Source organism: Oreochromis aureus, linkage group 18 (genome assembly GCF_013358895.1).
Source record: "Oreochromis aureus strain Israel breed Guangdong linkage group 18, ZZ_aureus, whole genome shotgun sequence".
NCBI lineage: Eukaryota > Metazoa > Chordata > Actinopteri > Cichliformes > Cichlidae > Oreochromis > Oreochromis aureus.
In genome coordinates, this window is record NC_052959.1 from 30,853,508 (window position 1) to 30,866,107 (window position 12,600).

Consider the following 12,600-nt stretch of genomic DNA (forward strand, 5'->3'; position numbering starts at 1 on the left):
TGTGTGTGTGTGTGTGTGTGTGTGTGTGTGTGTGTGTGTGTGTGTGTGTGTGTGTGTTTTTTTTGTTTGTTTGTTTGTTTGTTTTTTTGTTTTCTTTCAAAGATGCAAAGATGCAACAATGTATCTGAGTGCATCTACAGGCAGAGTAAACCTACAAGATGTTGGGATGACCCTCCCTTCTTACTGGAGGTGGAGGTTGTTAACGGTAGCATTCAAAACCTTCATGTGTGATTTCACTGTTGGTTTGTAGAGATCCAGAAGCTGGTGTTGTCGGGTAGAATGGGTGAAGCCATTGAGACCACCCAGCAGCTGTACCCCAACCTCCTGGAGAGGAACCCAGACCTTCTCTTCATGCTCAAGTAAGAACATGGTTGCATATAAAATGTATGTTTTACATGTTTACACTTCTTTTGTTTGTTTTATTTTTTTATTTAGATGGATAACATTATTGGAAAAGTTAACAAAGCCATAATCTAAACCCTTTTATCTGTCACTCACCCTCACACAGCCTCACTATAGACAGTGAATTATTTGATAATTATATTTAAAGAAAAGGGGATAAGATATCCCTTAAGATAAGAGTTCCTCTATTGCTTTGAAAATGGCTTCACTCACTGCCCAACTTGGATGGAATCAAACATTCTGCTTTCCTTTAATTCTCTAAGCTTTTTTTTATCTGTCCTCCTGTCTTTACATCCCTTTCTTCATTTCCTATATTTCCATTTGTTTCGCTCTGTGTGCTTTTTCACCTTATTCCACCTCTTTATTTTCATACCATCCTTCCTTCCCCTTCTGTTTTTCTCCCTTTTAATCTTTCCTCACCTCTTCCCATCTTTCCCCAGGGTGAGACAGTTCATAGAGATGGTGAACGGGACAGACAGCGAGGTGAGATGTCTGGGAGGTCGCAGCCCAAAGTCTCAGGACAGTTACCCCGGGTCACCCCGGCCCTTCAGCAGCCCCAGCCACAAAGCCAGCAGCTCCCAGCCCTACCTCACAGGTACAGTCCAACATTATTCACATCATTCACAGTGTGAAAACTTCACCTACCTTTGGGGGGAAAAGAGGCAAGAGGCAAATAAAAGGGGAAATTTTTTTCTTTCTTCCCCTGACCTAAGCACAAATATTCATCAGCTTACAGACACCATCTCTACACCCATGTTTGAATCTGTGTCTGCAGCACAAACTAAAGCCCACCACATTTTTTTCTCCTCTTGAATGACACAGATATTCCTCTAAAAGCAAGGTGCGACAAAAATACAAAACTGTGTTTATATTACTATTTAATAGAAATGAGTGGATCTCTTGAACCAGTTGTGAGTTGTTCTGCCGTACCCGGTGACCAGCTGATCACTTTCAGCTGTATTTACTGTTACGCTCATTAGTGTGTGCGACAACTGATTTGTCTCTTCAGGAGCGTTAACTACACATTGCCGTGGTGTTATTGTTTCTTATGCCCTTTAGGCATCTGAAGCAGCATAAATACCTCATTGATTTTTCAATGAAATAAAATGGGGTAGGTAACAGGCTGTGAATGCATTTCTCTTCTTTGTAATGTTGAAGCCCATAAACTGCCAGTGAAGCCTTTTTTTCCCTCTCTCTCTTTTTCTTCTTTTTTTTAGTTGCAGTAATAAATGTTAAATATTTAAAATTTATTGGATCCAACTCAATACATTCTGCTCACATCTGCCGGCAGCATTTGTGCAAAGCACACAATAAAAAGCTGAACAAATGACTATTAACGTTACTGCCAGTTAGTGCTGTGGAGCTCTTTATTGACAAGATAAGGGGGGAAAAATACTGTATTAAATTAGACTATTGGCTTTCTGTTTTTGTTTTTTACAGCTTTGTGCTGTCACTTTATATCATGACTTGTTAGAGAGAGTGATACAAGATCCTGTAAACTTTTGCTGTTGTGGAGAAGATGTTTCACAATTAAAAGAACAGTAGTTTAATGTGAGTGTCAATTCTATAAACACTATAAACAGTTTAGCCCCAGAGGAACTTATCCAAAGATAAGACTCCAGCAGAAATTAGGAAGGAGTGATGAATGATTTAAATGTATGCGCGCACACAGAGTAGATCTAAATTTGCAAATCAGAGCATTAGCCTTTTTCAGTCATTGTTTGTTTCGTTATTATTCAAGAAAAAAATCTTATATGTTGCTTTGTTTTGTCATTCTTCTGTATGTTTTAAATATATTTATTGGAAATCAGCTGCGAGCAAGCACATCAGAATGGATGCATTACTTCTATTGTGTTTAGTAATTTGAGTTTTGTCTGTCACTTTAAGAACATTTGAAATATGTCAAACTCTTTTGCAGGGTTTGACAGCAACTGCTGTAATGGTGTGACGTCTAATAAGAGCCACAGCTCCTCCCCTCACAGTCATAAGCCCTGCCCCCCGGGCTCTGGCTCCACCCTCCCGGCATCCGACATCAGCCTCAACGGGAGTCGCAGCCAACAGCCGATAACCAGGTATGGAAACAAAGCACTCACACAGCAGTAAAAGCTGCAGGTGCATACCTTTACAATTTGACTTTAAAAGATGTAAATTTCATCATGTGACCCTAACTTTTCCTCCACCCCCCAAAATTGTTTTCATCTACACTAGTTAACAGTAAATTAGACTTTTAATCAAAATAAGCCAGCATCACTTTATAACAGTCATTTATCCATTTTCTTATTCAGCATTGAACAATTATGAATTCATTATTAAATGATAGTAAGTATTTCTTTCTGTAACAAGCATTAAAATTATATTTCCTAATCAGTGGTTATGTATTGTAGTGTTATAAGCGATTTTTTTTTTTCTCTTTTGATGACAGTGGGACACATTACATCAGTATGCAATATAATAATGTATTTGTTAATTTCCAAATGTTATTGTCATTAGTGAGTCTGTCCTCGTTCTCAGGGGCTCAAGTACTGCTGTTATGTCAAAGCTGCCGGCGTCTCAGAGGTACACGTACAGCATCTCTTGGTGTTGGTCCTGTGAGCCACATGTCATGGCATCCAAACCACAACCTTTTACTAAGGCTAACCAGGCGCCTAGTAATATGAAACTAAACGGCATGTGAAACAAAATGAACTAGTTTTCACATTCACTCCCCTGCCTGCTTACTCACAAAATCTTTAAGACAAGAACTATGAAAATCAATTTTTACAAGGGCTTCAAAATATTTAGATGCACTAAAAAGATTTATCCAATATTTATTTAACCATTGTTGTTAAACATTATCTTGTGAAGTCACAATAATTGCCCAAATAATGTTCATAGATGGTTCAAAAACCAATTACTAGACATTAAAATGAGTATAATGAGTTTAGTAGTTTTTTTTTTTTTTTTTCCCCCCCTCAAATATTTTTTTAATGAATCTTCATGGCATCACTTCTCTCAGGGACTCAAAGTCGCATGTCTTACTAATTTGATTTCCAGCTTTCATTGAGGAGAAATTTCTTCCCTTGAACTTTCTGCGATGTGATTGGATAATTTACCAGATTCGGCAATCTATCAGAAACATGTGCTTTTAGACTTCAGACAGTTATTTTTATTTATGCTGGTTACTATTGGTTATTGGTTATTTTTAATATTCTTCGCTCCACTCAACAGACAGGAGTTTTTTGTTACCTCCTTGTCGAACTAATCTAATGCAGAGGGCAGTGCAGACTAATGGCAGCACGGAATTCACTTCCACAGTTTTTGAACTTAGGAATAAACACAACAATTTAGATAGGTCTAGGTTTTAGACGTTTTATGTGATGAGTATGTTGGTCCCTAGGGAAGGAGTTACTTTAAAAAAGGAAAAATGAGCTATTGTGAATCCTATAGATCAGGGGTGTCGAACTCCAGGCCTCGAGGGCTGGTGTCCTGCGGGTTTTAGATATCACCCTGTTTCAACTAGGGCTGCCACGATTAGTCGACTAGTCACGATTACGTCGACTATCAAAATCGTCGACGACTAATTTAATAGTCGACACGTCGTTTGAAGCTTTGTAAGATCGCAAAAGACGCAGGAATTAGTAGGATTTAAGAGTGTGATAACGGACTGAAACAGAAGATGGCAGCACTGCATGCACAGGGATGCCAGCTGCCGTTAAACCCCGAAGAAGAAACTGTCCCAGAATTCATAGCGTGACCCATCGCGGCCCTCCTCAGTTTCCAACAATGGCGGCAGCTAGTTAGTTTTAATTTTACTCTTATTATTCTTTCTGGGTCACAAAATAAACGTTTAACATATTTTCAGGTGGGAATGTAGCTGTGTAAACTTCAAATATCTGCTCAGTTTATCAAAACACCACATATTTTCAAAAGCGCTCCGACGTTTTCGGAGATGTCTGTTACCCACTAGCTCGATAGCTAGCTGGGGTTGAAGGCTCACTAGAGCCGGTGAGAACACCGGACTCCCGGCAAATCGTTTTCAAACCCACCGCCGTCTTTCGCTACTCAGGTTAAACATGATATATTAGTCACTTAGATAACTTAAAAATGTTATTGTTTGGCTTTTTTCAGTATTTTATTTGTTCCTGAGTAAATCGGTTTGGCTGAGATGAAAGTTATAGTTTTTACACAGCTGAATAAACGTCAAGCAGACGAAAGTGATTATCAGAAGTGTGAGATGCTTGAGAATATACTCCGTGTCCTGTTATATTTTAGATAGCAAGGAGCAGACGGCTGCGTTTATTAAACTCCTCGAAACAATCTGCAAATTTCAATTCAATAAACTATCATCTTGTCTTTAATTTTAGTTAGCACATACCTTAAACACTTAAAGCTGTAAGATAATGATAGTTATATAAGAGCAGATGCATGTTGGTGCAATAAGCTGTATGTTTTACGTTCAATGGATGCTTGATCTGATTAGTCGACTAATCGCAAAAATAATCGGTGACTAGTCGACTATCAAAATAATCGTTTGTGGCAGCCCTAGTTTCAACACACCTGAATCAAATGATTAGTTCATTTCCAGGCTTCTGGAGAACTTCAAGACATGTTGAGGAGGTAATTTAGCCATTTAAATCCGCTGTGGTGGATCAAGGACATATCTAAAACCTGCAGGACACCGGCCCTCGAGGCCTGGAGTTCGACACCTGTGCTATAGACAGTGTTGGGGAGTAACGGAATACATGTACCGCCGTTACGTATTCAGAATACAAAATATGAGTAACTGTATTCCGTTACAGTTACCGTTTAAAAAGGTGGTATTCAGAATACAGTTACTTTGTTGAAATAAATGGATTACACTGCGGTACTTCCCTGTTTCATATTGTCGCGGGTCAGGATTGTTTGGGTTTGTTTGACAGCTATGTTCTGTTGTTCCAGGCGGCAGCGTTACGGTTGCCATGGTTACAGGGTGACGCTCTCTCTCTCTGCGTGTTTCCTGGGTGAGAGAGCGCTTTTTGTTGTTGTTGTTGTGCTAAGCTAATAGACAGAATGCTACAGGCATAGCTCTAAAGAATGTAGCTTCATAGGCAGTGTAGTCCTTGCTGCAGGGAGAATGGACTACCATACCCGTTATGTGTCTGTGAGCGAGGGAGGGAGAGAAAGGAAGTCCGAGCTGTCACGGAGCAAAAACGGGAGCTGGAAACATGTAAATATAATAATAACCACTGCAGCCAAGAAGAGTGCCTGACGAGCCCAGTTGTAAGTAAGCTATTAAGACTCAACTGTACACTGTGTTCGTGTTTTCCTCCGGAAAAAATAAGTTCCGTTGGAGCAGCCTTTCAACGCCTCTCTCTGTCTCCCGCAAGCAAAGTTGACCCAGACAACAAAGTAAAGCTAGTTTTCGGCTATGAGCCCGACACGGAACCCGAAGTATTAGCCAGAGGTCCCTTTACTACGTTTCGGAGCCGCGGACCTTCAGTAACAGTAATAAATCACAGCAATAGTACATTCACGTAGTTGTAAACAGCATGATAATATATTAAGTAATCCAAAGTATTGAGAGTAACGTAACGGAATACGTTACAGAATACATTTTGGGGCATGTATTCAGTATTCTGTAGTGGAATACATTTTAAAAGTAACCTTCCCAACACTGGCTATAGATGTTTTAATGTAGAGCTGTTGGTTTTAATTGTGTTGTTCTGTTGTTTATGAGCCTTGTTAGAACTAAGGATGGAAATTGTGTCCGTCCTGTAATGGTTGCATTAATGCTGAAAACTTGCGTAGACAGAAATCACTCAGGAAGCCATAAAAATATTGACAAATAATCAATTTTAAATAGAAGCTGTGCTGGCAGTGGTTTAAAGCACCTTAAGAAAGCTGTTTTTGTGAACTGGTGCTGTATAAATTGAATTTAATTCACTTTAAATCAGAGCAGTATAATATTAGTGCCTCCAGTGGTGTGTTAATGCATTCACTTGGCAAGCAAAAGGTTGCTGGTTGGATTCAAGCCAAAAGTAGCTTCTACAAATCAAACAGTATCCACCTGTAGAAGCTGCTGACAGTTTCTTGTGTCTTCTCTTAGTAATGATGTGGATATGGAGGTCGATCACTTCACCAACGGAGTGACAGAATCGTCTTCCAATGGTTTTCTCAACGGCACCTCCAAACACACCACGGAGCCTGACGACTGTGACGCAGATATGGGTGAGTAGAGCGTGTGGAGACATAAGAAACTTGATCTGAGATTTTGGATGTTGCGTTATAGTTCTAGCAGCTTCTTTCTTCTTCTTCAGGATTTCATGCACACATTGTGCATGTCATACAGTGTCACGCAGCCTTAAAAACACTTTTCTTTTCATGCTGAATTGACTCTACAGAGGTGGAGTCAGCACAATCTAAGAGGCAGCTGTGCGGCGGAAGCCAGGCGGCCATCGAGAGAATGATCCATTTTGGCAGGGAGCTCCAGAGCATGAGTGAACACCTCCGCCGTGAGTGCGGCAAGAACTCTGCTAACAAGAAGATGCTCAAGGTAACACAGGAATCTCTCAGCTGCTTACTTGGTTTATATTGTTTGTTTTTGTGGGGTCTTTTCACCTTGTGTGTTTGTATTTCAGGCATTTACAGTTGACTTCAATCATTTAAGCCATTTTCTTCACATAAAAAATATGCCTGCCTTTGTACTGTATACTCATAAAAACTTCAGATGTTATCTGTTTGTACTAGCTACCAGTAAAATGCCAAAATGAACCGGAGGCTCATTTTTTACATTCTGGTCTCATTTAGAGCAAATTGATGGTGAAGGTATTCGACTTTCGCATGTACCTACATTGTTGATCCTAGCATATGAGCATGCAGTCTGTTTTTCAGTGACATCTCGTTCCAGTTAAACAAATTGTGACAGCAACAATAGTTGCCAGAAAACTGCCTCAGTGAAAGGATTAAAAAGCAAATGTCATAGATGGGATTGAGGTTTTGTCATTTAAAATCACAGATAACAGGGCTCACTTTCAATCTCTCCAAAAGGAAATCTATACTAATGACCTCAATGACCTTCAGTATTAACTTTTTTTTTTTTTTTTTTTTTAATATAAAGGAGAGAAAATGGAAGCTCAAAAACAGATTTTGTGACCTCTGCAGTCAGTCATGATGTAATGTATTAGTTTTAAAATGTACAGTCAGTTCAGTTTCTTAAAGGAACAGGTCAAACTGGGGGAAAATTCAGTTTGAGCTGAAATGCTACACAAAGAATGTTGAGCTACGGCATGTTATAACAAAGCAGGTGAAACGAAGTGACGGGCTGTGGTGTGATCACTTTCTGCTCTCCCGTCTTCTGCTGCAGGATGCATTCAGCCTGCTGGCCTACTCGGACCCGTGGAACAGCCCAGTCGGATACCAGCTGGACGCCATTCAGAGAGAGCCGGTCTGCTCCACTCTCAACAGTGCAATATTAGGTGGGTCAGCCATGAGCAGTGCATGATCCAGTCTACAGTTTTCAGTTAGCGTTTTTGGATGTAGGAAGATAGAAGAGACTGATGGGGACTGTGGGTAACCCAACTCTCAAAAAGAAGCAAAAAAACTCAGATTGTGAGAAATGCTAAAAAACTTCTTTTGCATGTGGGTTGCTGCAGAAATCTTGAGACAGCCAGGCAGCATATCTTAGGGACTGCATACTACCAGGACATGTGTTTAAATCCAGGTGAACTAACCTTAAAGATAAAGGTGTCAGTGCACCTGCTATCCAACTGAAGGCAGAACTGAGCAGGTATTCTCATTCTGAGTGAACTGGAAAAATGTGACTTGCTTCAAAAACACCAGTGATTTTTTGGGGGGTTTGTTTTTGGGGGTTTTAGCCATATATCAAATTGTCTTTGCGTGTTGATATGTTGATTCTGATTATCATAGAATTTTTTTAAGCTCAGAAATTCTTTGCAGACATTGTTAAACACAATTTTCCTGCAGATCCCAAAGTTTTTCAATTCATTAATCTGAAAATAAAGCCCTTCAATTAAAATGACTTCCAGATGCTGTATGACTGTCCAACAAGCACTGCACCTACCAATTCCTGATATTACCTGCAGTCACAATTTTTTTTTCTTTTTTTTTTCTTTCATTTTTCTTTCCAGAGACTCACAACCTGCCCAAGCAGCCTCCCCTGGCCCAGGCCGTGGGTCAGGCTGCCCAATGCCTCGCCATGATGGCACGAACTGGCAGTGGCTCCTGCGCCTTCGCCTCTGTGGACGATTACCTACACTAGCCCCGTGTGCACGCAGACACACACACACACACACACACACAAACACACACACCACACACACTCTCCAAGGGCCTGTCCAGAAATGCTTCTTTCCAACTGCTCAGTCAGTGTAGTCCTATTAGCCGAGGAGGCATTCCTCTGCACGCCGTCATAGAAAGTCAACCATCTCACTCGCTTCTGGTTCTCCTGTTGCTGAACGCCGCTGAGGGTCAGAAGACATTTTTGGGCAGATCCTTAGTGACACCACCTCCTTTTCCATCATAAATATGAAATTACACCTCCACCTTCGGTTGGCTCCCCATGCGTCTGCCTCCATCTAACTGACAGTAGCTGACTTTAAAAAATAATCGGGGGGGCTGAACTCGTGTGGACGTGCCACAGTCCCCACATTCCTGGGGGAGGAATTGAACCGGGGGTGGACAGACTCTTTAAAAAAATATCTCTGGTCAAACATAAATGGGGGGGGCAACAATAAGAAAACAGACGAGTGGCCGCCATGGTTGACCCACCATTAACGTGGTCCCTGTAAACCTGTGGCTTACCAGGCAAACACACACAGAAAACACAAACATACACACACACACAAATAAACACGGAGGCAAGCTGATGCTGATGCTGGGATTGAAAAGTCCATCTCACCGAGGCTTGCTCAAACTCCGGCCAATGCGACCCTCCGTTATGGCCTACCCCCCCCCCCCTTCCGTAACTCTTCACCCTCCCTGCACCGCCTCCCTCCTGCTACCTTCCACTGACTTCAGGACATCGGCGAAGATATGTGTGACGTACGTGGACTCGGGACTTCAGAGAAGCCAGAGAGAATCTACAGTCTCGACTCAGCGTTCCCTATTTTCAGTCTTTTGTTTAGTTTTTGTTTTTCTTCGGCGAAGTGGGCAGACGTGGGGAGGGGGGGAGGCGGGGTTACCTGGCTCTTGTTTTGTTTAGTTTTTCCAGGTTTACGAGGCATGGTGCAGACGACGATGATTATTCTTATTATTATTCTAATTATCAATATATTAATTATTGTTACTTGCATTCACAGTATATTTGTTGAGCGCCAGCAAGAGCAAGTTCCTCCAACTTATTATAATAAAGGTCCCGATTCCACCGATTACCAGTGACGAGCGTGTGTACATGTTAACGTTTATATATGAATTTAACAAAATAAAATTATATCAATAGAGCGACATATTTAGTTATAGAAATCACTGAAAAAAACAGTCCTTTAATGCTTTGTACTGACACCAGTGACCCCTGAAGTGTGCTGGTTGTTCCCAGTCTGTAAAATTTCCGTTTGGTTGAATCCAGGGTTCCTACACAGGTGAAAGTTGACACAAATTCCAGGTCTGGAAAATGCTGGAAAAAACAGGTTTTGAGTTGTAAGAACTTGGCTGCAGATTTTACATGTTGTCCATGAAGTCACTAAAGCTGATCTGAGAGCGTCTTCAGACACTTCTGCTGGATTTTCTATGAGTGTGCTGTGTAGGGGCCCTGCTTTGACCTCTGACTGCATTTTATCTGTTACCCTCCCTCCCCCCGTAGTAAACCCTCAGCCACACAAAAGATTTGTTCCAAACATTGTTAATATTTATTTTTGTATCTCTCTATGCTAATCTTTAACCCACAACAAACTCAGGAGCCAAAATATCCTCTTGTTCATCCTTCTTGGTTCAGAAGCAGCTGATTGGCCCCTGTGCCTCTATTGAATGGTGACTCGACTTTTGGTAATTTAAATCAGATGAGAAAAACTGAGCAGGTGTGAAATCGGCCTCTGAGGGAGCTCAGCCATTTAAAGTCAAACTAAAATGTCCTGTCTCCTAAATGAGGGGGAAAAAAACTATAGTCGCCCCAAAAAAAACCAAACAAACACAAACAAACAAACAAAAAACCGTGTTTTTGTTTGTCTCCCTGAGTACAGCCATGAAGTCAAAACTGCCCTTAAAAACACAAAAAAAGTAAATCCTCCTTAGATTTAAATGTGGCTGACTTCTACTTCAGGGACTTCTTCCCGTGCACCTTTCAACTGCGTTCAGTGTTGCTGCTTCTGTTACATCACTGTGTTGTGCTCTGCATTGTTGATCCCACATCCCAAATGTCAGGTTCCATCACTCTGACCCCACTTTTATGATGAAGACCACTGATAATGAGAGCCAAGTCTCTCAGGTTACAGCTCGTGAGAGCGGAAACCTGAGAGCCAAGTCTCTCAGGTTACAGCTCGTGAGAGCGGACAGCAGTTCTCAGTGTAGGAGTCCACAGGGTCCACGCACAAAGCCGTGCGTCGGGTGACCAGCGTGGTTGTGATCACACTGAATGTTTTAATGGATGAACGATGTAAATTGATCCCTCGGAGTGAGACTGTAATGCCTGAGGCAGAACATTTGTACAATTGAAGTGAAATTGTGTGGCATGTGTGCCATCATTCAGCAGCTGGTCGTAGAGTAAATTAGTCAGATTTGATGCCCTGCAACTTCTTATGTGTATCAGAAATGTCAGAATGGGACTTCCAACTGATCTGTGTTTCAGGTAACCCTGGAAACGATCCAGAGGTGCACAACAGGATGACCTTGGATCAGCTACATTTAAATCAGTGATGGTTTTTGTTTTTTATGGGCAGAGCCGCAGAACTTTTTGACCAGAAGTTATATATATTTATATATGCATTAATCTGTATTTTTACCTGAAGATAACCTTATTCATGACCACCTCCACCCCTCATCCTGTGTTAACTTGGCTCCAACTGTCTTTAATCAAACCAGTACCGTCATCAGTGGGTGCTAAAACCTCACCCCCTCTATTTGTATTAATGGTGAGGCTGTTAGTTCAGCTTAAACCATAGAAACAGTAAATACTTCTAACTTGGATAGCAGAAATCTAAATTCTTTTAGTTTTCCTGATGATTACCACCAAATTGCCCCCAGAGCTTTTTTTTTTTTTTAACTCAGCAAAATGCTACCAGGGAGTCAATCTATCCAGTTTTTATTTCTGAAGCTCCTGAAAATGCATACAGGTGTTAATTTTTACCCATCACCCCTCAGAGGAGAGCTTTTCTGACCTTCTGGGTTTCAGTTTTATTAACAGAATAGTTTTTTGTTTGTTTGGTTTTTTTGGCCTCTTAGTCTGTAAAGATGTAAAAAAAAAAAAAAACAAAAACAAAAAAAAGACTTTAAGAAGAAAAAAAAAATCCAGAATTGTCACCTGCACTGTGGCTTCCACGTTAAACCAAAATGTATCGCAGCTGTGTGTTTTTTAGGCCTGTGTTCATGCTCGCCACTCGCAGAGAAACAGGAAGGCCGAGGCTTTCGCTTGACACAACATCCATCTTTTCCTCTAGCCCCCCGGCCCTCACACCCACCCAGGAATCCAGAGTTGGCATTTTTCCTCACGGTGGAACCGAGCTTTCTGTACTTTGGTTTGTTTCTTTTCTTTTCTTTTTTCTTTTTCTTTGGATCGCAAGCAGTCACGGCATCGTTTAGAAAACTTCTTAGACAAAGTGTCTGTTGTCTCTTTCTGAGTAAGGTCTGAAACCTATGCATGCCATAGTAAAGTGGTGGTAAGATCAAGTTAGATGTCTCTTATTTTATTCTTTTTGTTTCTCCTTCTTTTAGCCAGTTCACGGTGTATAAGGAAGATGTCAACCAGTAAGTTGTCCACTGCTGACTGTGTCCATTTGGAGAAAAAAAAATGTGCAATTTGTGTGAGGGTGAAAAGATTTATATTAAAAATGACAAATGATGATGGCACTCGTGTGGATGCTGCATGAGAACTGAAGCAGAAGTTTAAATCGAGTTCAGTTTAATTCAAAATGACATGTTGTTCAAAGATTCTTTTTTAACTCTGGGGTTTCTTGCACTTTTACAATAACTGAAACTGAATTCAGTGAATGAAGCCCAATGACCAGCCTATACCATATTAGTAGAACTGGCGACAGCGGGAAGGAAGAACCACCTTTTAACCCCCTTTGATCA

General features: G+C 41.0%; 1 protein-coding gene across 2 annotated transcripts in view; it reads left to right on the forward strand.

Annotated features, from left to right (window-relative positions):
• Positions 1-9,747, forward strand: part of ranbp9 (RAN binding protein 9) — a 31,133-nt gene extending 21,386 nt beyond the window's left edge. The window contains exons 8-15 of one of the 2 annotated variants that reach the window (XM_031728980.2): positions 251-359; positions 843-997; positions 2,321-2,474; positions 2,914-2,958; positions 6,467-6,588; positions 6,762-6,913; positions 7,724-7,835; positions 8,508-9,747. In XM_031728980.2, the coding sequence (XP_031584840.1) occupies positions 251-359; positions 843-997; positions 2,321-2,474; positions 2,914-2,958; positions 6,467-6,588; positions 6,762-6,913; positions 7,724-7,835; positions 8,508-8,638 (980 nt within the window). In that variant the 3' untranslated portion in view covers positions 8,639-9,747. The remainder of the gene's footprint in view (positions 1-250; positions 360-842; positions 998-2,320; positions 2,475-2,913; positions 2,959-6,466; positions 6,589-6,761; positions 6,914-7,723; positions 7,836-8,507) is intronic. The other variant, XM_031728981.2, reaches the window with a different exon arrangement.
• The last annotated feature ends 2,853 nt before the right edge of the window (positions 9,748-12,600 follow it).